Source organism: Gobio gobio (genome assembly GCF_949357685.1).
Source record: "Gobio gobio genome assembly, chromosome: 3".
NCBI lineage: Eukaryota > Metazoa > Chordata > Actinopteri > Cypriniformes > Gobionidae > Gobio > Gobio gobio.
Window position 1 is genome coordinate 45076025 of NC_137099.1, and position 27644 is coordinate 45103668.

At 39.0% G+C, this 27644-nt stretch overlaps 1 protein-coding gene across 1 annotated transcript in view; it reads left to right on the forward strand.

Annotated features, from left to right (window-relative positions):
- The first annotated feature begins 7673 nt into the window (after positions 1-7673).
- The window catches only part of tacr3a (tachykinin receptor 3a), a 64953-nt gene continuing 44982 nt past the window's right edge, over positions 7674-27644 (forward strand). The window contains exons 1-3 of the mRNA XM_079812408.1: positions 7674-8352; positions 23120-23308; positions 26715-26865. Coding sequence (XP_079668534.1) covers positions 7985-8352; positions 23120-23308; positions 26715-26865 — 708 coding nt within the window. The 5' untranslated portion in view covers positions 7674-7984. The remainder of the gene's footprint in view (positions 8353-23119; positions 23309-26714; positions 26866-27644) is intronic.

Here is a 27644-nt window from a genome sequence, read left to right on the forward strand (position 1 = left end):
GGTAGAGAGTGGGTGAGAAGGCCCGGGGGCGTCCTCGGTGCCCACTCTGCTGCCCCCTGGCGAGGGGTGAGAGGGAAGGAAAGGAGTGGCAAGGCCCGGGGGCGTCGCGCACTGCCAACCTGTCCCTCTCGGGGCTCAGGGAGGGAAGAAACTGCTCTTTTATTGAGAATGTGGGTACCGCTGGACCCCGGAGGATGTTTACGGTACCAGTCTTGACATTCTCCCCCCGGTCCTCCTCCGGGGGGAGGAGGGGTGCGGACACCACCTCCCCTGGAGCAGCTCCTCTTCTCCCTGGGCTCCCCGTGTCAGGGCCGCTTGCCCTTGCGCTTGCCTGCCGACTTCGCGGGCCCCGACACGGGTTGGGCGGCACCCTGACGGCCGGCACCCTGCTTCCCCGATGGTGGAGGCTGCTGCTTGGGTTTAGCAGGGGCGGAGGCGGCCGCAGGGGGACGCCCTCGGCGACGAGCAGGCGGAGGTGCAGCCGGCGACTGGGTGGAGGCAGCAGCAGGTCGCCGGGGCAGGATGTTCTTGATGGCCTCCGTCTGCTTCTGTGCCACCGAGAACTGCTGGGCGAAGCTCTCGATGGCGTCGCCGAAGAGGCCGGCCTGACAGACAGGGGCGTTGAGGAACCGCACTTTGTCGGCCTCACGCATATCTGCCAGGTTCAGCCATAGGTGGCGTTCCTGGACCACCAGAGTGGACATCGCCCGACCCAGGGTGCGTGCGGCAACTTTCGTCGCCCGGAGGGCGAGGTCCGTTGCGGTACGCAGTTCCGGCATAACCCCTGGGTCGGAACTACCCTCGTGCAATTCCTTGAGCGCCTTGGCCTGGTAGACCTGCAGGAGCGCCATGGCATGCAGAGAAGATGCCACTTCTCCACAGGCTATGTAGGTCTTGCCCGTTAGGCTGGACGAGAACCTACACGCCCGGGAGGGGAGACGCGGATGGCCCCGCCAGTCGGAGCCGGTCTTAGGACACAGTTGCATCGCAACCGACCGTTCCACTGGAGGGACCTCCACGTAACCCTTAGCCGCGCCTCCATCGAGGGTATTGAGGACGGAGGAACTCGCTGATCGTGAACGAGCGCTGTAGGGCGCCGTCCACAACTTCGTGAGCTCCTGATGCACTTCCGGAAAGAAAGGCACTGGGGCGGGGAGCTGAGAACCAGCACGGGCCGTCCCGAGATACCAATCGTCCAACCGCGAGGGTTCGGGACACGGTGGAGGGTTCCACTCGAGCCCGACACTCGCGGCGGCCCGAGAAAGCATAGCCGTGAACTCTGGATCAGACTCGGGCAACGGTGCCACACCCGAAGGGGGCAACGCAGCCGAATCCTCATCTCCAGAGTCCATTAGCTCGTCCCCCGATGCAGCTATCGATAACATGTCCTCAGCAGGAGCCCCGAAAGAAACGGGTGGCCCCCCATGGGAAGGACCACCGCGATCTTCCGGGAACTGCGCCGGCACAGCGGAGGGGGGAGGGGCCCGAGCAGCCTGTTGACTGGGCGGGGGTGCCCTGACCGTCACCCTCAGATCTCCACCAAAGGCATCAGCCAAAGTAGCAGCCCTCTGCTTTGCAGCGGGAGGACCACTAGATCGGGGGATGCGCAATGGGACTCCACCCCTTTTGAGGTATTGGAGCCTAGACCGTAGCACTGCGATGGTCATGTTCGCGCAGTGCGAACATGACTCATCCACGAAAGCCGCCTCTGCGTGCTGAACGCCCAAACACGAGAGACAGCGATCGTGTCCGTCAACTGGGGACAGAAACCGACGGCATCCAGAAACACACGGTTTGAATGACATCTTGAAAAAGACGCAGGGTCAAACCGTGTTGCTCTTTTAGTGAGAGAAGAGAAGAAAACCGCTCCGTCAGTGCCGAGGCACGCAGGGGAAATGGCCGCGGCTCACAGCAGTTCAAAGGTGCAAGCCTGCTGTGAGCACTCAAGGAAAAAACACCCAGCGAGCTGTGAAAACAGCTGTTTGTCTTCTCCGGAGCTCGCGACCACCGCTGCAAGGCACCGTCACACCAACACTGGAACCGGAACAGGTAAGACCTTTTCTTCTCGCTCGTTCAGAAAACTCTTCGTAGGAACACCAGGAAATGCTGAAATGCTCGGCTCCGAAGTTGAAAGCGGTATGCGGCACTTCCACTTCCTTATTTATACCCGCAACGCGGGGCGGTGCGTGGAATGCGTGATCGCATGCCAATGTTTATTGGCTCGTTTTTAATTACTCGAAGTAGGTTGGTCTCTGAAAACAGATCCCAATTCGTCGGTCAGTTCCGACGTACGTCGAACGTGACCGACTGAAAGGGAACTGTTATTTTACAGATTTTTCCTTATATAAATTAAGATAATTTACGTTAATTTTATGTTTTTGTTTGGCAGCCGTTGCTGCCAGTCATTTGATTTTTTGTAGGTGTATTTTTACATTCAAACTGTAGTTCTGGATACAAATATAACAAACTATATAGGAAACTAAATATCAAACAATAATCTGTTTTTAAAGAGTACAAATCTGCACTGCTCTCCAGGTTGAAACTTTCAAGCCTCTGCCCACACCACAAAACACCACTTGACCAATTAATTAAATATAACAGCAAATAAAAATAAATATACACATTTGCTAACTGTAGTTTAAAACAAACATTATTATTTGTAAGGTTATTTGCTGTCTTTACGTGTTCACTTGAGCGTGATTGGTCAATCTGAACGTCATCTAGAAATCTGGCCAATGACAACTGTGCGCGCCTTCTACCGATCACATTTGAAAATACACCCGTTGTCGTTGGAGTGCTCTGCTCGCGCGCGCGGCAATTCGAATCTGCAACAGGACTGCTTCGGTCCATTAATGGCATCACATGGATCATTTTACATCTGTTAAAATCTTATTTTGGACGAATTTTGATTGTGGGATGTCGACTGAGAACGAAAAACATGGATATGAACAGACATTTAAGTTAGCAATGGCGGACAACAGACGGCAGAAGGTAAATAAATCCCTTTATATTTTTTCTACTGTCACATCAACATATATAGTGTCTTAAAGTTATATGCTAATCGCGAATAACTTGCATATTCTGTTTCTGTGTTTTGTTATGTTGTAATACTGTTAAGCTAGGACTGGGCACTATGACGATGATAGTGACTATCCAATATTGCACACAATTATCTCAAAATCCCTGTCATGTGAGGTATTCGCTTGATTTAAAGGTCCCGTTTTTCGTGTTTTTTTGAAGCTTTGATTGTGTTTACAGTGTGCAATATAACATGTGTTCATGTTTCGCGTGTAAAAAAACAGTATTTTTCACACAATTTACTTATCTTGTGGCATCATAAGAGGGCGTGTTTTAGAAGGCAGATACATTGCTCTAAGATGGCTGGAGCAAGAGGGCATCTTGTAAGAACTACCCTTCCCAGGTTACCCCACGTGGACACTAGGAGGCAAGATGGCTGCCTGTTAAGGACTACAAAACCCAGGCTGCCTGAGAGAGCAGCTGCAGCTAATCAGCCCAGGAACAGGATATAACTGGAGGTGTGTGGCTGTGAGAGGAGGTGATCGTGTGCCAAGGAAAGACTAAGTTGTTTGTTGTGAGCTGAAGATATTTAAGTTGATACTATTTTTGTTTAATGATTAAAAAATACACACCTGCATACTGAAGAGACTGTTGAAGTGGTGGTTTTCTGGGCAACTACGCAAGCAAAAGATCCTGAACCTCTCATAGTGCCACAATCTGTATACTGCTGTTTTCACTGTCCTCAAAACGGCTTGAAAGATTTCCCTGTTCTATGAAGTCCCTCCTTCAGAAACACGTAACGAGTTCTGATTGTGCCAGCGGTTCCCGTGTTGTGATTCGACAGCAGCTTAGCGCACGCAGAGCGCACGTTACCGGAAAGGTCACGCCTCTCACCATAACGGGGATGCATGTGCTCAATGATCTCTAAGTACAGCGTCCCTGGGAAAGCCAAACAAAGGTGACTTGACTCCGGGATGAAAATAACAGCGTCTCGACGACATGGCGACAAACACACTCTACGAACGCAACCGAACGCAACACTTCCTCTTCTCCACGCGGGAGCAACAAGACCACGCCCCCTTTTTCGCGTGTTCTTGTGGGCGGAGGTTAGTCGACATACTGCTCTACTGACGTAATTAAAGCAGGAAATACCAGGATGTAGTCCTAACCAGCCGTTCGCTGTAGGCTTTGAAAGGGAACTTCTGTTAAATAAAATATCTCACTTGGCATTGAACTTTGAGCTTTATAATTTTACAGGTATTATAAATGCTCTAACAGCAACATTACACACTAACTAAAGTTTGAAAAATGGGATCACGAAGAACAGGACCTTTAAACAGTCAGTTATGTTTGAGGTAATGTTAGAGTTAAACGGTTCAAGTTAACGTGGGGAATCCCGGATGCTTGTCATTGTGCTTTCGTTCTTAAAGGGGCAGCAGCTTAATAAACTGCCGTCTCATAATTTGAATCAAACAACAAAAGACTAGAGAAGACCTTCTGCATTTTTAAGAATCAAGTGATATTAATGCATATAATATCATGCAGTGAAGACTAAGCAGTATTATTCTGTAGTATTTCTTAATAAAATATCTATAAAATAACTATACTGTGATATTGTTATTGTGAAATAAAATGTCTCATGTATGAAGTATAATATGGTCATAATGCCCATCCCTACTGTCAGCTATAAGATCAAGCTTGTCATAAAAGTAAAGGAGTTTTGGAATGAGTAATCAGAGAACACTGTCATGTACACTCATTCTGCAGAGAGGACAGGAAACCACCATCCTTGGACTCTGAAGAATTACAGGCAAACCAGGAGTTTGGATCTACTGTCAAGTTTTTGTATGGACATGGTGAGTACATTTTGCAAGTCCATGTCTCTGTCAGTAAGTTGATAATTAATATTAATGTTTTATCAAATAAATGAATATTCATTTGTGTGTGTGTGTGTGTGTGTGTGTGTGTGTGTGTGTGTGTGTGTGTGTGTGTGTGTGTGTGTGTGTGTGTGTGTGTGTGTGTTCTTCCCCCCTCATAATCCTGAAGTTTTGGGAATGAAAATCTGCCACATGATCTTCAGAGGAAGTGAGTATTCATGCCATATCCAACATTAATACTGTTTTGGTACCCTTATGTGTGTGGAAATGTGAACACAGGCAACTCAAGGCACTTGAGCTCAGGTTCAAACGTACCTTCTTGAGTTTAAAAGCATAGCTCACTCAAAATGAAAACTCCCTCATCGTTTTCTCACTCTCATATCGTATCAAACTTGTATGACTTTCTTCTGTGAAACACAATATTTTGAATAATGTTGGTAACCAAGCTACATTGGACCAAATTTTATGTATAATAATTACCAATAACCATCTCAAAGCTGAGCGGACTCTGTGTTCATATAGCCAGAATGTCTCAATGTCAAATGTTGTTTAAAGGAAAGGTACAAAAACAAAATCCTCCCTTTTTAAGGACTTTTCAGTGAATCGATGTCTTTTTCTTTCTTTCTTTTACAGATCCAGCTGATTATTGGAGATTTGGAAGAGGATTGCTCTTTATCTGTGTCTGTCCCTTCTGGTGCAGAATCATGGACCTGTTGTATGTTTTGATTTATATTTCTTATTACACTATATAGCTTGGATTCTGAATTAAAAGGTAAATGTTTGTCCACATATCATCAGAGCTATATGGAGCCCTCGGGGGTCATTTGAATATAGAGGAAAAGAACATTAAACTTATTTGGAAAATACAAAGTAAATACAAAACAGTAAATGGCACAATTTGTTATTTTGTTATAAGGTGAAATCATGACCTCGTCATGATATTAGTAACCCTAACTTACAAGATAAATGCAATTTTTAGTTTTTCAATTCCTCCTGGGGGCTCTGAAGAATTTGTTTACATAAATTTACATCTGAATAATACAAGTTTTAGAATCAATAGTGAATCCGTGACAATCTTGTAAATGTATCAGTTTTGTACTTTTTTTTTCAGTTTGAAATTTTATTCAACTTTAAAAATTTGATGAAACTGTTCCACTGTTATCTGTATTCGAAATATATTATGTATTGTATTGTTTACAGACTGTATTTTGTCTTCCAAAATAAAACTGTAAATTTAACACTTTATTGAATTTTTTTTTATTGTAATAATCTGTAAAATAACAGCGTTTTTCTGCAGAATTTTTAGTACTGTCACTTTATTGAAGGTGTTTGATCATAATAATCTAGGAAAAATCTGTAAAATAACAGTTTTACACTGTTAAAAAATGGTAAATGACTGGCAGCTACGGCTGCCAAACAAAAACCGTAAAATTAAAGGAAAATATCTTAATTTAAACAAGGAAAAATCAGTAAAATAGTGTTTTTCACTAAAACTTTTAATGTAAATTTCTGTAAAATTAATGTTTTTGCACTTTATTTGAATTAAGATATTTTACCTTAATTTTATGGTTTTTGTTTGGCAGCCATAGCTGCCAGTCAATTACCTTCTTTTTACGATTTTTTTTTTTACAGTGTATAAGCCGTATACAAACTACTTTTATGGTGCTTATGTAGTGTGTTTTTACCATTTTAGGTTATTTTGGAAGTTTTGAATTAAAATGTTACAACTATACTTTAAAAAAGGGGAAGATTATTTGGAGTGTATATTTATTGGAGTATATGTTTATGTTATATGGAGTATATGTTTTACAAGAAAATACTATTTCAGCCTTTCTACTTCAAAATTTCACGTTTAATGTGTTACTTATTGTTTCTTTGTAATCATTTATAACATTTACTAGCAATTTCTGAGTGAAAATAGTAAATTCTACACCAATTTTTGTTCAGTGCTTGAGCATTTTTAAATTGGTTATGGTTTAACTCTTTACTTTAATTTCAGTGTCATTAAGAGCCTAAAGTGTGTCAATTCATGCTGAAATTATTAATTTGACTGTGAAACATCATAATAAGCTACTACACTTATTAAATGAACGCAGGTTATGGTTAGTGAGAATCTTGTGGATAATGAATGTGTATCTCCAAATTCGTTTCATTAGCCTAAACATCTGCTAAGTAACAATGCAGTTGCAGTAATGCAATAATGTGATATAATATATAATATATATTATATCTAATATAGCCTAATGCCTTATCAGATACGTACAATAACAATTGCAGAAAAAAATAACAATACGATGTCCAAAAATCAATTTCAATATAGTACATACAATATATTGTTAGTCCTCGAGATTCGCATAGTGGTGGAGACATGCCCCACCCGCAAATTACGTCTAATTTATCCATAATTTGTTTGAATTGCACCAAAAAAAAAAAAAAAAACAGTCTATCTTTTTTTGTTGAGGCACATGTTGAGATTTTGTTTTTAAATATTGCATCATAATAATGCACATAAAATAAGGACCATGGGTCATATATGATGGAATATATGTAACTAAATTAATACTAGTGCTTTTTTTGGGGCACAACAGACTCTGCCTATAGATGCTGGTGTTTTTTTTTTCTGAACTACTGGTCATTGACCAAGCTATTTCGTAAATGTATTTCACTTATTGATTAAATTCAGGATTCAGTCCAATTTGTCCTTGTCTGTACTTTAACTCTACCCCGTGAATCAATCGATCACGCTCTCTCCCAGTAGCACTAGTTAGTCCACTTGTCACATTGTGCATGGCGCTGCATCTGACTACAGAGTGTGTTGCGCTCGTGGCTGCGTTCAACAGGAGTCAAGGGACAACCACGCGGCTTTAAGAACTTATAAGCGATTTACGTATCAATAGAGAAGACTAGAGAATTTGTCAGTCGGTCCATTTGGCATCGATTCCCACCAAATCGACCATTTATAAGTGACATGTTGCCGTTTTCCGCTTGAGCAAAGGACTCTCTCGCGCGCATTTGGAACAACGTGCATCGCGCGCGGTCTCCAGTCCACTTCAGATATTTCATATCAGAATATTCTGGGCACTTTCGCCATGACACAGCCACAAAACGGATCTAACCTAACGGGGAACTTTACAAACCAGTTCGTGCAGCCGCCGTGGCGCGTCGCGCTCTGGTCGGTGGCGTACAGCTCCATCCTAGCGATCGCGGTCTTCGGGAATCTGATCGTCATGTGGATCATTCTGGCTCACAAGCGGATGCGAACCGTCACCAATTACTTTCTGCTCAACCTGGCGTTTTCAGACGCATCGATGGCCGCCTTCAACACTTTGATTAATTTTGTTTATGCCACGCACGGTGATTGGTATTTTGGAGAAGCCTACTGCAGATTTCACAACTTTTTCCCCGTCACCTCCGTGTTTGCAAGCATTTACTCCATGAGCGCAATAGCAGTCGACAGGTAGAGTACATGCTAAGTTAACATTAAATCACTGTGAGAACTCAATAAACGTTGTTTTAATGCATGCTTTCATTCATTCAGTGTTGCAAGTGCAGGATCAGACACACAAAACCCAGTTACAATATATGGGTCTAACCTTTTTTTTATGCAATATTTCTTATAGATTTTTTAGATTTTTCCAGACAAAAAATATTGAATGACTCTAAAATGTAGTTAAAAAGAATGCAAACATATACATATATATATATATATATATATATATATATATATATATATATATATATATATATATATATATATATATACTTTTTTTATTTTTATTTTTTTTAAATAAAACGTAGGCTATTTTGCCACATCAAAAATGTCAATCAGGAAATGATTGGATTGTTGGATCATAGCAGTGGCAAATTGCTGCGATGTCATGTGAGTGACAGGTTGCCCCGCCCTCGCCTAGTAAACACATCATCAGATAAGAGATGTTGCTGCAATATGGAGGGAAAGCTATTTTGATTAAAAATTAGGAGTGCACACGAATACAAAAAAAGATGTACACAGATAAATAATTTATATAAAATAAACTAATATTCCATTCAAAAATAATAATTGTCCATTTTGATTTAATGGTGACTTTAAGTCACACTGACAACAGTTTTTCAGAATAAAAATAATTTGCCTTACTGCTTTTTAAATAAATAAATAGATAAAAGCCAAATTTAATTTTTGCAAGAATTTTAGCTTTTTTTATTGATATATTTTTTTCTATTTTCAGCCTCTATATGCACTTCAAATCTGTCCTTTGATATGTATTCATGTAGACTTGACAGATTCAGTTAAGATTGGTTTAAACAGTTATTTATGTGTCTGCAGATAACTGTTTGTAACATTTTTCTTGACTGGGAAATTTGCCTCCGGCAGTCCTTCTTACACAGAATGGTTGACTTGAAGTGAATGGCTGCACAATGATTGTGGATCGGTGAGCTCAGCTAACTTATCTACAGTACCTTCAGGGGGCGTCTTTGCAGGTGCTGATGCAAATTCATTCTGTTCATGGAAACCAAATCACACAGTGTAGTTGAAACTACATTAAGCAATACTAAATGGCATAATTCTTAGCCTGAATTGAAAAGCTCAAAATTGAATTAATTCAGTTTTGATAATAAATCAGTGATATTCTTTAAAAAGGGGTCATGGACTGCATTTTGTATTATTTTATAATGTTTCCTGAAGTGCACTTATAATGTTAGTATGATTTCTACATAAACAAATTGTTATCGTTTAAAAATAAAAGGCATTTTTTATTCTAATTTTAGTCCTCTGTTTTAACTCGTTCCCCGTCAAACACAGAATTTTCCATTATTTGTGAGAAAACACTTCCCCGCCAAACACAGCATTTTTTTCCAGGTTTCTGTGCTTTCACTGTTATCCGCTAGAGGGCGCGATGACACATCTTCTGAATGAGTACATAATCTCCTGTTCAAAACACAGGTGAAGAAGATGCAAAAAAACAACAACAACAAGCGATCGTATTTAAGCAGATGTATATGTAAAATAATGTGATCATCAACATTAAACAGCATAATCAAAACTGCCGAAGAATGAGCTCTAGGACTGTGCAAGCATTAGGGGTGTTGATGGACTCCATCTCTGTTTGATCATCGTTCTGAATCTGATCTGGATGTAGTCTTTGACAAAAACATGATTTTCTCAGCTTTTTGTTCAAACTTTATTTATTTTTTATGAAACTTACCCATATTTAAGGGTTAATAAAAAAGGAATGCAAAATGTTTTTGTTTGTTTGTTTGTTTTTAAAAGCAGAGGATCTTCTCTTTCTTTTGATATATATCATGCTCAGATATTCATACAACAAAATATTCTATGGGCCATTACATTTTTGTGAAAATGATCAAAAACCCTGGAGGTGGCTGGCAACTTTTTTTTTTACGCTGGCCGGGAAATGTAAACGCCCACTGCTGTGATTGGATAACATATTTCATCATAACTAACAGTGCAAACACTATTTTAATGTTTAATTTTCAGTTATGTTTGACATTAGAAAGAGTTTCTGCATGTTATGTTGAAGTTTTGACCTTTATCGTTGTGCAGAAGAGTAGATCTTATGGTTAGGTTGTGGATAACTGCATGTTTACTAATATTACAAAGCATGTAGCTTTGTTCAATGAGCAATAACTGTGCTAATGCCAGTGCAGTAACAAGTGTGTTCCTACTTGTGCTGTGCTAGCAGCATACAGTCTATTAATTGTATAACTTAACTTAAAGTCAAATATAAACAGATCATTTCCATTCACTTTAATTTATACCCTTTTTTAAAGTCAACTTAAAATAAATAAGCACATTTCACAAAAAAAAAATTAATTGTTTCATAGTCTAAATAATTAAGGAGATTTTACATGATTTATTCAAGTAGATTCCATTAAAAACAAGCCTTAAAAACTACTCAAAAATATTATTTTTTTAAGTAAATAGCACATACAATTTTTTACAGTGCACGATTACATACATGTTGTGCCATTACTCTCGGGTCCATATCTTACAGTAAAAGTATGTTTGCAAAGCCTGCGCCCAGATGTGACTGATTAACCAAAGAATCCACATTAAAATTAGCCTGGATGCCAGCCTCGCCCACAACATTTGAGGACGGGAAGTTCGGACTTGATCCGGTGGAGCAACTATGCTCAAACCAAAGCTGTTCGGACCAATGAAATTGTCAAGGCGGGCTTTATCAGTCCTTCCAGAAAAATGCGTCTTTTTTTTTTGATTGTTGCGGGCAAAAATCCTTGATTATGCTGCACGTTTTCTTAAAAAATGTGATGGAAAATGTGGGATATTTATGCAATTTTATGCGATAAAATTGTGGGAACTTGCAAAAAGTGCGGTTTGATGAAAAAGAGAAAAAAAGCACTACATCACAGAAAGTACTGGGAATATTTAAGTTCTCATCTTGTTTTATTGAAGACCTTAATAAACGGAATAAGGAATATGCTACAACTTCTGAAAAAATGAATAAATAACTTCCTGTTTTACAGAGGTAGCTATACAAAACAGACATTTGAGTGCTTCCAATGCACAAAGTGCAATCTCTTAAAGGGTTAGTTCACCCAAAAATGAAAATTCTGTCATTAATGACTTCCCCTCATGTCGTTGGACACCCGTAAGACCTCCGTTCATCTTCGGAACACAAATGAAGATATCAGAGCTGCCAACTTTTCAAAAAAACTTAGAGTGAGATTTGGTGGGGCCAACCAAAATTTTGCCGCGAACAAAGCAAAAATTGCAACAAAAAAACAAAATAAATAATAATATTATAATAATAGCTATATATATATATATATATATATATATATATATATATATATATATATATATATATATATATATATATATATATATATATATATATAATAGCTATATACACACACATCACAGAAAACACTCTCTGCATCAGCATTTGAATGGGGTAGTATTGGTTTTTGTTATTGATTTCTTATTTGCCTTTGATAGATAAGGTTGATAATGAATTCTTTCTATTAAGACAAAATGCATCTATATGACGCTTTGTATACAGTATATCCTATAGACACACACACACACACACACACACACACACACACACACACACACACACACACACACACACACACACACACACACACACACACACACACACACACACACACACACACACACACACACACACACACACACACACACACACACACACACAATTTTAAAGCACTATGCATGGTTTTGTCTAAATAGAACAAATTGATTATAGGCTACATCAACCTACAGCATACTTTTACAGGGAAGAAAAAGGAAAATAACTGTCCTGTCTGTTGCTCTTCTGTCAGTTGTGTGGTTCTTTTTTGCTGTGGCTGATCTAAAAAAACTGTGTTGTAGTAAAAAATACTTTGAGTAGTTAAGTTATATTCAAGCTACCCTTTTGAAAATAGCTACACTACAAGTTACTATCAAAAAGTAGCTGGCTACATTGAAACCATGTTTCTTTTTCTTCTTCTTTTTTACAATGAGATTGTTACAAATAACTGAATAATTGTTCATGAAGAATGTTATAATATTTGGGGTTTCAAGCTTCATAATGCAATGTAATTATGATTTCAAAGAGGATAGGGTGAATTCAGGGTTATTGGGACACTTTCCCCCAGTCATTTCAATGGAAAAAGAATCATTACACACAATACTCAAATATAACCTATATCTCAAACTGGCTGCCCAGTACAAAATGGCTACACATTTAACATCAGTGCAAGAACAAAATGTATGCAAATCAACTTTGCGATGCTGTTTGCGAACGTTCGTTGGAACTATGGTTTCAGGAAACACGACTCGTTTAACTATGCTTCTAATGACGGACTTGTGACCATAGTTAGCGAACGACACTTTCGGGAAACGCACCTTCGCTCATTACAGGCTCGTTCTCGTCAGAACCCAAAACGGAATGTAGCTTTAGGTCGCGCAACACCGTATTTATTTGCCCATTTCTCTTGAACCCCCTCACCGAAAGCATGATCGGCTCAACATGTAGATCTATAGATAAACTCATCTTTCAGGCATTTGACCGACCGGGTTGGCACTTCAGCGTGAGAAATCAGGGGTGTGGCGTGTGAGCGTGTGAAACCAATCAAATGCGTGTGTCTCACGGCCAATGCGTGAGAGTTGGCAGCTCTGAGATATTTTAGTTGAAATCCGATGGCTCAGAAAGGCCTCCATTGGCACAATGCACTGTGCACTCTCAAGACCCATAAAAGGCAATAAAGACGTTGTTACAAAGTCCATCTCACTACAGTGGTTCTACAATAACTTTATGAAGCGAATAAATTAAAAAAACCTAAATAACGACTTATATTGTGATGACCGATTTCAAAAAACAGCATCATGAAGCTTCGAAGCATATGAATCAGCAAGTCGATTCATGATTCGGATCGTTTGTCAAACTGCTAAAATACGTGACTTTGGCGATCCAAACCGCTGAATCGACTCACTGATTCATAACGCTCTGAAGCTTCATGATGCTGTTTTTTGAAATTGGTCAACACACAGGGAACTGCTTTGCGCTGTCTTTTGCTGTTATTTTTGTTGGCAAATGGGAATTTGCGTGCTTCATCATGGTTTCACCGATATCTATGTTTTCACCAAGGGTTTGCAGCTTTTCGATGACGTTCATGTCGGGTAATTACGTCACTTCAAAACGTTCCCATGGCAATAAGGGGAAATGGCGGCTCTTGTGTGAAGTAAACAAACATTTTTCAACTTTCTGCTAATATATATGACTTTTTTGCAACGTAAATGCGGGAATTATGAAATCATGCTAGCCCTGCATATATTGCATGCGGAAATAGGCAATTTACGTGGCGAAAGTGCTGCGTATTTGAAAAAATGCGGCCCCCGCATAAATATGCGGACTTTGGCTGATTATGCATTAAATCATGCGTTGCATTATATCATGCATTTTTCTGGAGGGACTGCTTTATACGATGATGAACAGATGATCAACAGTAACGTAATCATGCACGTCACCAAAGAGCGCTTGGGTTGAATTTGTTTAGGTGGTTCGTATATGCATTCACCTTTACTATTTCTCTCAAAAATTATGTTCGTGTTGGTAAGTACTCCATGTATCCTTAAAGGGGGGGTGAAACACTCAGTTTCAGTCAATCTCATGTCAATCTTGAGTGCCTATAGAATAGTACTGCATCCTTCATATCTCCGAAAAGTCTTAAGTTTTATTATATTTATAAAAGAAAGATACGCTGTACAGAGTCTTTCCGGAAAAAAAAAACGAGCGGCTGGGGGCGTATCGTGTGGGTGGAGCTAAAGAATGAAAAGTGCGCGCAGCTATTGCGTTGAGAGCTGAGAAAGCTGTGACATCCTTGCGGCTTGTCATGCACGAGTTTTGCAACATGTGTGTGTGTTTACTCATGGTTTATGAGGACATAATTTGATTTATGGACTGTATGCGATTTAATGTTAGTAGTAGCAAGCGGAACGGTTTTGCAAGTCAGACTAGTGCGTGTTTATATAGAAAAACAATGGAATAGTAGCGCATTTGAATGAACAAGTCGATAGCTAACAACACAAAGACATTTGAAGCAGTTTTACTCACCGCCTGCTTCCACCCTTAATCGCTGGAACCGCTCCATCTTTCAGCGTTAGACGAGCTACAAATCCGGAGTTGAACTGGGCCTTGTTTATAAAACGATCGTCGCCGAAATGCAGGGGTCCCATTAACGCTGCATGGGTTCTTTGGGAAGCCCGTACGGCCCATATAAGGACATTCCGCCCCATCTGACATCACATATACCCCCACACTTTCGCAGTATCAAGATGCATGTTGACTAAATTCAAGCATTAAAGAGAAAACAGTGTCTTCACTTTTATCTTTTTACACATTCATTTCCCACATATAATTGAATGAGGAAAGGAAAAACAAAAGAATAAAAAAGCATGTTGACTACTTGAACATACATTTTGCTCTCCTTTCTTTCTGGCCAGCAAATTTCTCAATGACTCTCTGATTAAAGTCAGTCATCTCAGTAGTGTCATGACGTTTGCATTTTTCAGTTAGATATTTGAGGTCTCTTACCCCCGTTGTTGTCCACAAAACTTCAGTACCGACACTTAGAAATATAAAAAACTGGGAAAGCAATAAAGGGCATTGCTAACAACACATTCAGCCAGCCACCTATGTTTCTCATAACACGCTTGTGGAGCTCCGAGTGCAGCTGTGTCCTGTCACTGGCCTGCTGCTGGATTTGTAAATCGCGCTGGTCCGGTTCGGGATCCTTTATAATTTTTTTCTTCCAACGAACGCCTTGTGAAAGAATTTGGTTTAACTGCTGCCATCTATACGAAAGTGATCATCCTAATAAGGTTTTGGCGTAGTCGGAGTGACTGTGTCGCCCGCGCACTTTCGCTTTAGTGGCCAAGAGTGTAAAGTTGAATGACAGGTGACGAGAACCAATCAGATTGGATAAAATAACACGCATCCAATTCTGATTCGCCAGGGACGCAACGACCTGCGTCCGGAGGAGGATCTTTAAGAACCAATTAGAGACCAGCTTCAGGTCACATGCTGCCCGTATATTTTTAGACTCAGATAGACATACATTTGTCCGGCGTCCCTCACGCATGAAACCGCATGAAACATATCGAAGAACATATAAAATAGTTAACCCATCAAAGCCAGTTTTTATTAAATGCTGAGGCTCTTACTAACAGCCAGCACATCGTATGAGTAAACTATTTTATTTTTATTTCACTTTTATATCATTTTTGTATACATGTATATTTCTGGAATGTTGATGGGGGCGGCGCCCCAGCGCCCTCTATTGACCAGCAGCCACTGAGTATCAGACTCATATCCTGACTAGAATCTGAGTATGACGATGTCAGGCTACATTAAAATGTACCCAACAAACAAATAATGCTCTAAAACACCTGTAAAAAAAAAAAAAAAAAAAAAAACCTCAGGCTACATTCAAATGTACCCAACAAACAAATAATGCTCTACAGAGAGTTTCACATAGTTGAAAATAAATAACCACTTTCCTAACATTAGGATCCTTTGGAAGGTAATGTTATTTTTAATCCTCCATCTCTCTTCTCTCTCTCTCATCTCACTAACGCACCAGTGGGCAGGGCCAAAGATGTGATGTGATAGAGTAGGCTTTTATCTGATTCTACAGAGGTGGTCTTTTCGTGCACTATTACATCATAACATGACAAAATCCGAAACCGAAAGTCATTTTCAGAGCTTGGTTTCAATAAAAGCCGCTTTTGGACTTTGGAGTTATGAGTTCTGAAACTTACAGGATGTTTTAATAGAACAATAACCTCTTACATGTCAAAGTATCTCTCAGTTTATGACCCCTTTAAAGGTTGGCAAGCAGAATTTTTCACAATGAAGATGCACAAAATTAAAATTGCCTTACTTCTAAAGAAATTATTACTTTTTTTGAAAAGAAATTATAAAAAAAAAAAAAAAAAAAGATGTAAACTGTAAAAATATTAAATCGAAAAATGTACTGGTTATTTTCTGCCGCTTTTGGACTTTGGAGTTATGAGTTCTGATACTTACAGGATGTTTTAATAGTACAATAACCTCTTACATGTCAAAGCATATCTCGATTTATGACCCCTTTAAAGGTTGGCAAGCAGAATTTTTCACAATGAAGATGCACATTAAAATTGCCTTACTTCTAAAGAAATTATAACTTTTTTGTAAAAGAAATTATAAAAAAAAAAGAAAAAAAAAAGATGAAAAACTAAAAATGTACTGGTAATTTTCTGCCAGTACATTATCCAGTAATTTTACGGAAATTTCCATTAACCCTTAAAACACGAACTAATGCAATGTTTAATTCAAAATACAGGTAAGACAAAAGCAAGATGGAAAATTCCTTCATATTTACATTGTGTACATTGTGCGCTATTTTTTTTACAGACTTTTTTTTTAAAAAGTGTACAGTTATAAAACGTTTATTTTACATGGAGTGGGTCGCCTCATTGGCTTTTTTTTTACTGTGCAGCATAAAATTCATTTGGCCCAAACTTATTAGATAATGAACTGGATGCGCACCAATTCAATTTTAAATTAATTCTCCTCTCCATGAACAGAATCAACAGAGAGAGACAAATAACTTGCATTTAGCCAGAGAGCTTGTGGTTATATGGCTAGCGCTCATTGATCTTGATCCGTCCTTGCCTCTAATCAGATGAAATCGAGATTTTAAAAGAACAATACAAATTAATGTGAATGAGTGCAACTGATAGGAGAACTGCAATATAGCAGCCACAAGGTACTGAATACTGAATATCTCAGAGAGTACCAGTGCTGTCTGAGACAAGTCTTTTTGCCACAAGCAATGCTTTGGAACTTTTAAGAAGTTAAGTCTTTTTATCCACCCAGATATTTGGGATGCATAATCTGCGTAGGTAAATGCAAAATGTTTTTTTTTTTTGAGAGAGAACATTGCTGCCTTCTCACCCGTTTAAGATGTCATGCTGTGCCATCTAAACATTCTTTTTCTCTCAGGCCCCTGTTGATATTTCCTTATTTTTCCTCTGATTAGACATATAATTAGACTATAATCTCACCAACCAAATAATGCGAAAATAATGCATATTAAATGGGACTTTTGAACTTCATCAGTAACTTTCTAGATATTGACAGTTAGTTCATTACAGTGTGAAAATATCCGTGTATTTAGGTGCTTATGTAAATTGATGCCATCATGAGCTGTATGAATTCTGGAGTTATGCAATGCTGTACAATGAGTGCAAGAGCTGTATATTCGACAGACATCACTCCAATGTCAAATATTATACATTACTTTTTCTGTGTCCTTTCAGTGAAACTCATGTCAGGGAGTGAGTTGTCACATTGCACTAGTGAAAATAATGGAAGCAGCATAACTTTTGATTATGTGTAAGACTGATACCTGAAGCGCATGGTCTGAAGCTTGTGTTTCTCTCAGCTTGAACTATGACTTCTAGTTAAATGTCAGGTTCATCAGATACAATGCTCATTAATATGAATGGAGATCATTTTAAAATTAACATAGCTATTATTCAGACAACGTACAGAACTGTTTTCCATATGTATAAGTTCAAATATGCTTAAAAGATGAGTTGGTGAGGTAAAGAATTGATGAGCTGAATCACTTTGCATTACATTTCTGATATTTAAAGGGGACCTATTATGCCAATTTTTATAATATTTAAAATAAGTCTCTGATGTCCCCAGAGTGTGTATGTTAAATTTGAGCTCAAAATACCCCACAGATAATTTTTAATAGCATGTTAAAATTGCCATGCTTTTTGTGAGTGAGCAAAAATGTGCCGTTTTGTCTCTTTAAATGCAAATGAGCTTTCAAGAAGAGGACAGAGCTTCAAGAGGCCATGCTCCAGTGTCAGGACAATCTCACAGACTGAAAATGTCGGAAACTCTCAGTAGCTGTGTTCAGTTGTTCGAACCGGAGTCGGACAATGATGCCTACAGAGCCAGAGATTATATGTTGCATGGAGATAGAACATGTATAGATTAGTTTAATTACAGTTATAAATTAGGTTGTCATCGTGCTTTTATACACTATTAGTACAAGCCTGTTGTAGCCATAGACTATAAAAAAAATATGGACGTAGTGTCCGTGACGTCATCCATAGGATTCTGAAGAGCAGTTTTGAAGCGTAAAGTAGGGACGAGCTGGCCGGTGCCATCTTGTCAGCACGTCATCGCGCGTCACTCTCGGATAACAGAAAATGGGCAAAGAGGCGAGACATGGCTGGAGCTGAGGTGACGTGATGGCTAACAGACAGCAGACAAACGGCTATCTACCTGTCACTCAAAGCGGCCATGCCCTTAATTATGCAGAACTTTAAGGCTTTATAAAATGTAAACGAATGAGTTATAAAAAAATTCCCCCCTCACAGTTGTCATGAAGGGCAAAATTAAATATATAGACCAAAACCACAATTTGTACCAGACTGTAAAATTGATTTTTTTTTCTGCTGTAAAGTTGGGCATTTTAACATGGGGCTCATTGAGATTCTGCTCCCTTTTGGAGCCTGTCCAGTGGCCAGTCGACGAATTTAAGTTTAAGTCACTTCCGTATTGGCTTCAAGATAAACTGGGGGAGGTTGCCGCTTGGTTGTAGCGGACCCTGTCCAAATGATGGCCAAAACTTAACTGATGCTTCACACAAAAGATGAAGCGTCTGTTTTCACTCCAGAAAAAATCACTGTAAGAGCTGAATAAAACACAGTACAAGAAGTGCGCATTAAAGTCTTAAACACACTCTCTCCCTTGCATTATCATCAACATTCACAGTGAATTACACAAAAACACTCCTTACAACTATCAGTAAACAAATATATACTGACCTTATGCTGTTTCGGGGGTGCTTAATAAACGGCTAAACTTTATATCCGTAAAGCAACTCAGATGAACTATAACAGTTGGTTCTCCCTTTCATTACTGCCATGACCAGTATCGGTCTATAGCTGATCATGAACAGTTGGTACTGATCCATCCTTGTGTAACAACTTTTTAACAAAACCTGTGTTTTGTATTGTTCCTTTGTATTGACCCTCGTTCACAAAGCAGTCTGAGGTAAAATGATTTGTGCAGACATAAACTAATTTAGGTATGTGGGGCGCATTCTCTTCAAAAACAAAACGAATCCACTGCGTCTTCAGCGGCTCTGATGTCTGGAATTAATGAAGACTGTTATGTCCACTCTTACATCCAACAGCAAAACACCTGAATTGGTTACGAGACACCTCGTCGATGCTAATGTGGCAGAGTCCGTGAAGGGGTGAAAATATCAGCGTTTCGACGGCATGGCAAAACACTCTTTTACGACAACTCTTTCTCTAAAGCAGCCCAACTCACCCCCTTTGTTGCATGTCCTCAGAGGCAGGCTTTATGTAAATTTTAGGGTTTGTGTTGTCACCAACCCGGGAAGAAGCTTGTTGTAGTCCCTACCAGCCGTTGTAGTCCTTAAAAAGCGATTTCTGTAAAAGAAAATTGCATTGAACTTTGAGTGTCATAACTTTGCAGATGTTGCTTATACTCAAACAGCAGCATCACACACTAAAGTACAAAAAAGTGAAATCATAATCGAGGATTTTTGTCAAGGTTCCTAATCAAGTCAGTATGATATGAACAGTCGGTGCTGCACATTTCAGTGTGGTATATTCTCGGATCCTATCAGAATCTAATGCAGCCTTATCAAAGGCTTTTAATACTGAAGGATGAAAAAGGGAATATGGTCATAACAAGCTATATTATGTCTAGTTATGGCCCAAAAACCTTTACTAATATTATTAAGTGAACCAGGGAATAAAAACAACAACAACAACAAAATGTGTGAAATAACCCCTTTATTATATGGAATATGTGTTGTTGTTTTTTGCTACCAGACACATTAGCAACCAAAACATAGTTACTGCAAGAGGGGAATTATATCAGACAATGGAAAACCGAATTCAGTTTTAGTGTTCTTCACAGTTATTTCCTGTGCTCAAAACGTCACTTAGTGCTCATGGCTCCAGGCTATATATCTCACAACCCACATTTGCTGTTACTGTGTTTTTGCTGGTAGGCAGTCACTACTCTTATGTACAGAGCAATTGTGATGTCTGCAGGAATTTGCAGTGGGTCAGTGTGCTTGCAGCATTTGGAGGAAAGTGTGAGATTTGTGCTGACACCACTTGCCCAGACAGTATTTTCAGTACAATAAATGTTTAATTTTACTCTCAGAGAGATGGCATTGCTGACAAAAAACTCATTCTGGTGCATTTGTTGGTTTATGAAACTTTAATGAAACTATTATGTGCAACATTTGTTGATGAATAGTAGTGGCTGTTTGGTTCAATCTCAGTTCAAACATTTAGTAATAAATGGCATTACACTCGAATGTGATATAATTTTTTACGTTTAGCTGATGTTTTCCATGAATAGAGCACAAAGGCTTAAAACACTAAAATATCTAAACTTATGAACAGGTGAAGTGAATAACACTGATTGATTATCTCTTTATCACGGCACCTGTTAGTGTGTGGGATTTATTAGGCAGCAAGTGAACATTTTGTCCTCAAAGTTGATGTGTTAGAAGCAGGAAAAATGGGCAAGCGTAAGGATTTGAGCGAGATTGACAAGGGCCAAATTGTGATGGCTAGATGACTGGGTCAGAGCATCTCCAAAACTGCAGCTCTTGTGGGGTGTTCCCAGTCTGCAGTGGTCAGTATCTATCAAAAGTGGTCCAAGGAAGGAACAGTTGTGAACCGGCGAAAGGGTCATGGGCAGAAAAGGCTTATTGATGCATGTGGGAAGTGAAGACCGGCCTGTGTGTTCCGATCTGGATCTGGACCACGGAGCAATGGAAGAAGGTGGCCTGGTCTGATGAATCAGGTTTTCTTTTACATCACATGGATGGCCGGGTGCGCGCTTACCTAGGGAACACATGGCACCAGGATGCACTATGGGAAGAAAGCAAGCCGGTGGAGGCAGTGTGATGCTTTGGGCAATGTTCTTCTGAACAGAAACTCACTCCCAGGGGCGGGAGTGTGGGCGGGGCTCTCTTCCATACCCTCGTACTCCACCAGGACTCCCACGATGACGGATGGTGTTGCCGGCTCACACAGCTGTTCAGATGCGCAAGGCTCAGGTTCCGGTGTGATGGTCCGCTCAGTTGCTCTTGCAGACGCTGGCTCTCTCATCACAGTGGAATTCTGTCTGCGGTGGGCACAGGCAAATGTTATGTGTGCAGCTGGGTGGTTTCTGGCTGGGCACTGGGATGGGAGCGGGGCTGGTGTCGTCATCTGCTGGGCTGACTAAGAAGGCAGATCCGCAGGAGTCCAGCACCCACTCTACGGTGAAGATCCGTCGAGGTCCTTTCCCAGGCAGGCAGGCAGATTTTCTCAACATTGCAACAGTGATAAACGTGTCAAAAGTAATCAAATAGAGTAGTCAGATTATATTACCTAAAATGTGGAACATGGAATGCCTTACTAACTACGATTTTTGTCATGTAATTTGTAAACAGAAATTGACTATATTTTTTAATCTACCAAACCTACCAGTGTACACACACACACACACACACACACACACACACACACACACACACACACACACACACACACACACACACACACACACACACACACACACACACACACACACACACACACACACACACACACACACACACACACACACACACACACACACACACACACACACACACACACACACACACACACACACACACACACACACAGTGTTTGGTAGATATACCAATAGAGATGGTTATAAGTAACACACACTTGCGAAATTAGCCTAAATTAAGATGCTACTCATCCGTGGCTTGTTAGTTTGAAACCAAATGTTATTTTATAGTTACAGATAAACTTAGATTTTTTTCATAAATTAAAGAAAAGTAATAGGATTTGTGCCTTTTAAGGCTTTGAAAAAATTAATGGAGCGGCAAATGGTTTTCATAAAATGTGCCAGCTTGTATGATTGTGGCAACTTAACTCAACACATCACAGCATGGTATAATTAGCTGTAATTAACTTCAGTATATTAATTAATCTACATTTGTGAATGCTTTCTAGACACATGCTGGTATTTATATTCACGACTATTAAAACTAATACACAGTGTACCATTCCATCATCTTTCTTGTTGTGTATCCAAGAGGCCCACATAAGTGCTTTGATATTCATGCTGTCCATATCCTGAAAATAACCTTGTTATAGAGTAATTGGATTTCTAACAAGCCATTCACTGCTAAGAAGTGGTTAAAGCAAATGACCTTTGATCACTCTTGAATGATTGTGAATGTGGGAAGCACATAGGCTAGCCCCACATTATGGAGTTCAGAAGTAATCAATGGCATATGATTACTCAGTGTTTCCAAATGATTAAATGAAGACTTGGAGTGAGAGTTACTTTTCTGTTATGAAATGTTGTATTCACCTGGCAGGTGAATAGCATCCAAGAGAAATGTTTAGCTCACACCTTCAGCAGAACAGAAATTAATGCAATCTTTGATGCAACCTATTATCAATCAGCTATTAGATCATTACACAGCCTACAAATTGAAAACTGCTCATCTGTGGTCTGTCTTTAATGATTTGTCATATTGATGCTATTTGAAGCTTTCAGACTATACAGTATGTGTGGCATGCGACTAATCAGTCATCTGTATGTGTTGCACAGGTACATGGCCATCATCCATCCCCTGAAACCACGACTCTCAGCCACAGCCACTAAGGTGATCATTGTGTGTATTTGGGTGCTGGCTGTGGTTTTGGCCTTTCCACTGTGTTTCTTTTCAACCATCAAAAAATTACCCAAGCGGACCATCTGCTACGTTGCCTGGCCGAGACCTTCAGAAGACCCTTTCATGTGAGAGCTATTTAAATATGCATGCACATTCTAATATTTATAATACTAGTAGTAGTTATCAATAATAATACAAACATTACTATTAGTAATGTTATTATTAACAACAACAACAACAACAACAACAACAACATTAACTCTAATTATTTTCTATTAAGTTTGCACATACAGTAGCTGGTATATGAAAATATTGTCAGCAGAAGTTCAACATTCACAAGTGTTTTGATTGCAGTCCAGAATCTGTACAAGGAATCTGTCAAGTTTGAGACTGCATTATTTCTTCAAGTTATTGCAGATCTGTAAGGTTGGATTCTAGACTAAAATTGTGAATAAATCCGACACCACACACAATTTTGACTTGGATTTAGCCTCTGACAGAGTCAGAGTTCTGGCTGTGTCAGATATTTTGAGACTGTCCTCGCTGCTGATGGATCAAATACGTCACTGATGTTTTGACGCATGCACGGAATCACATGTGTGCTGCCATTGACTGAATTAAGAATGTAATGTGACTGTAATGCAGAGTTAAAGATAGTGATTTTAAATCAATAGCTATAGCGTATTTAAAGTTTATTTAAGCAACGAGGAGTTTTGAATAGCCTATGTATTATTATTTTTATTATTAGGCTATTATTATTATTATTATTAGTTTAATTCTTAGTCCTTTATGAATACAATTTGTAGAATGAAAATATCTATAGGCTTACTATTGTTTTTATTTTTTCCACTCATAGCATGTCTTATGTCTAGTCTTCTTGTGTTATTTTTGCAATTTTACATTTATTCATGTCTGAATTAATCAAATATATATATTTTTTTCTCTCACACTCACTGTGTTATAGCCTACATGACAGATTATAAGAGTTATACTAAAATATGTACAGGTATGTACTAATTAAAATAATATATATATTGTAACAGATTTAATAAATGAAGATGACATGAAGAAAAAGAAGAAAAACAATTCGGTGTCTGTTATTCGACATATACATACATATACATACAACAAATTCACAAACTGTCAGGGGCAATGTGCAAGTAACATATGTATTAATACAATGAAAACAAATCTATTTTTATGCTATAATTAGCCTATACTTTGCATAAAAATAGCGTTGTGCCGTTATCCAGAGAGCACTAAATCTCTGTCTAGGAACTATAGGCAGACTTGTTTTCTTCTAAATATTTGGAAATTTAGTGTATGCCAGTTATGGTATAGTTTGAGTATTTTAGACGATGGTATGAAAAGCAACTAATGAATAAAAATGTTTTTGACTTGACTTGGGCATTATTAGTCATGTAAAACTGTTTATCTTGGTTATAAAAGAAATATATCAAAATCAACATACACAAAATGGAATGGTGTTACATTGTTACCAGCGTGTGCCAAAACCAAAACTTTGTGGGGTTGAGACCAAGACAAGACCAAGACCAAGACAGGGCAAGACCGAGTCAAGACCAAGACCAGACCAGCAGTCCTTAAATTCATCTAAAAGTTCCATATCTACTGTCTGAGAAATGACTTATATTTAATTAATAAATCCAATTACAATAGTAAGACACTATAGCGCAATCAAAATCACTAACAATAAAATTCATGGCACAGAAGTTGCATCTGAATTGGTACAATTACACCTGCATAAACAATGTTCAGATTAATTTAACATTAAAACATTAACATTATTTAACAGTCATGGAATCCTTTATTCAACCGATTTGTTCAAAGCAGCTGATTCATTTAATAACCAAACTTTGCCGAATTAGCAAAGACACAGTTTAAAATGCAATTTTTTAATATTAACTTCTTGTTTATTGAATGTTTGTATAAATCATAAATCACTTGCAATCACGCTTATCATGAAAACAGCTCTCTTGCTCTTGTGATATTGCTGATTTTATTCTGTTATATATTATATAACAATTATTATATAATTGTGGGCATTTTTGAGACAATGCTGCATTGATTTTGAACCCAGCAGCACAGTAACAAAATAAATCACATTAAATAGAAGTTATTGATTGTATTTTAAGCAGTGAGTTTTACATCAAATCACATTAATGATGTTAAATCAGACAATGCCCCAGCAATTTAGTGATATCCTTGCAGTTGTGGTCTTGACTGGTCATGAGATAAAATCCTGGATCCTCTAAGTCTGAGACCAAGACAAGACCGAGGAGAAATGCAGTCAAGACCGAGACAAGACCAAGACCTTCAAAAAATGGTCTTAAGACCGGTCTCGAGTACTACAACACTAGTATTACGTATATATGGGAAATTACATAACGAATAAAAACAGACAAAAAAATTAAGAGACTTTTTTCCTCTTAACTCCGTCAGAGTGATGGATATCCTAATTAACTAGTTATAGTGCAACTTCTGCATATGTTACAGTGCTTCATAAACGTATAATAGCTAATGGATTACAATAATACAAAACTAATGGGGGCTGTGTCATTGGATATAAAATACAAAATGCTTATCCAGTATTTCAAAATTGAAGCCGCCAGTAGGGAGAAAATCATGTTATGGCTATCGTGGTGGATGAACTTAAAAATTAAAGCATTTACATTTACAGACATCAAGTTATACTGCCTACTCTTTAATTCCACTTTAATATATCCTGTTAAACAAAGATGCCATTTGCCATACAGATTTTATAAAATGTTGTAATTTGTGTAGCATATAAAATATAATAGGTCATCACGCAAATACATGTTTAAACTTTCATGACGTAATCGAAACCTATAGCACACACATGTTAAACCAATTAACCATTTCGTTTATTCATCAAACGAGAGGGCATTACAGATATAAAATAACAAAACAAAGCAAAATTGCAATACAGCATGCGCTTATCACATCATCAAAATACACCATCAAGCATGCATGTTACAACGTCAACTACGTATTTGATCATCATGCGACAGGCTGCAGCGAGGTGCACTTGGATATTTTGGGCCACATTGGACTATTCGCAAATTATCTTGGGGTTAAATACAGTCAGTCAATCAACATTCATAAAACAAAAAGTAAGTATCACACAGCGTGTAAATGATGCAGGCTTAAGCCCAATTTATACTTCTGCATCGAGTGTACGCCGTAGCTACGTCGTAGGCTGTGTGTTGCACGCGTAGCCTTGTACGATGTACCCTGACGTGCACCTCTCCAAAAATCTAACAACGTGTCAATTCTACGCGGACCGCAAGCGCTGTGATTGGTCTGCCAGAACCCCTCCCTCAGGGGTACACATGCACCCACCCGGACAAAGGCACAGAAGTATAAATGAGAATCGACGTGTAGCCCACGGCGTAGAGGCTACGGCGTAGGTCCGATGCAGAAGTGTAAATCAGCCTTTAATCAGCCTCTCTCTCTCTCTCTCTCTCTCTCTCTCTCTCTCTCTCCTTACAGGTATCATATCATCGTGGCAATGCTGGTGTACGTTCTGCCCCTGGTGGTCATGGGCATTACCTACACTATTGTTGGGTTGACGCTTTGGGGAGGAGAGATTCCTGGTGATTCATCAGACAACTATCAGAGCCAACTGCGAGCCAAAAGAAAGGTAAGCAGTTCATGTTTTTTGGCAGAAGCAGAAGTACAAATGCAGAAAAGAAAAAGAGAATGGAGAAGAGATGTTATTGCGATCCTGCAAGATCTCGTGGTCGCCAAAGTTTGGGCAGGGAAATTCCAACTCTAGGTTCCTACATTGATGGAATGGCTGGAACACGCACAAACATCAAAGTAAACACACCACACACTCACATTTAATGGGTCATTACAAGTGGGATCAATAAGACATTAGAGAATGAAGTTCTCTATAGAAAATGGAAAGGGTTGGATAGTTTAGTAGGTCAGAAAGATCAGAAAAAAAGATTCTGACGGTAACTAAAATACAGCTCTGTCTGGGGGTTTTTTTTGTACACAAATACTGCTGGCTATATGCTAAAAGAGATAGTGGCTACATGTCTGTCAAACTAATTAAATGTCAATATTTGTTTCTGCTATGGACAGCAACTGGCAGCCCACAAATCTGGCCTGTCAATCCGGCTTGTAGTGTATGTATTTCTTTCTTTTGTGGAGAGCAAAAAAAGTTATTTGGAAGAATGTAGATAACCAAACCATTGGTTACCATTGAGTTAAATTGCATAGAGAAAAAAACAGTTCTCAGAAATATCTTCTTTTATGTTCATCAGAAGAAAAAGTCATACAGGTAGAAATTACAGCAAGTATTCTTAGATATGAAGAAAACAACCCTCAAAGAAGAACCAGTGGATAGATATGTATGCTTTTAGCATTAAACGGTGTGTCACATTTGTCTGTAGTGCTCATTAAACTAAGTGA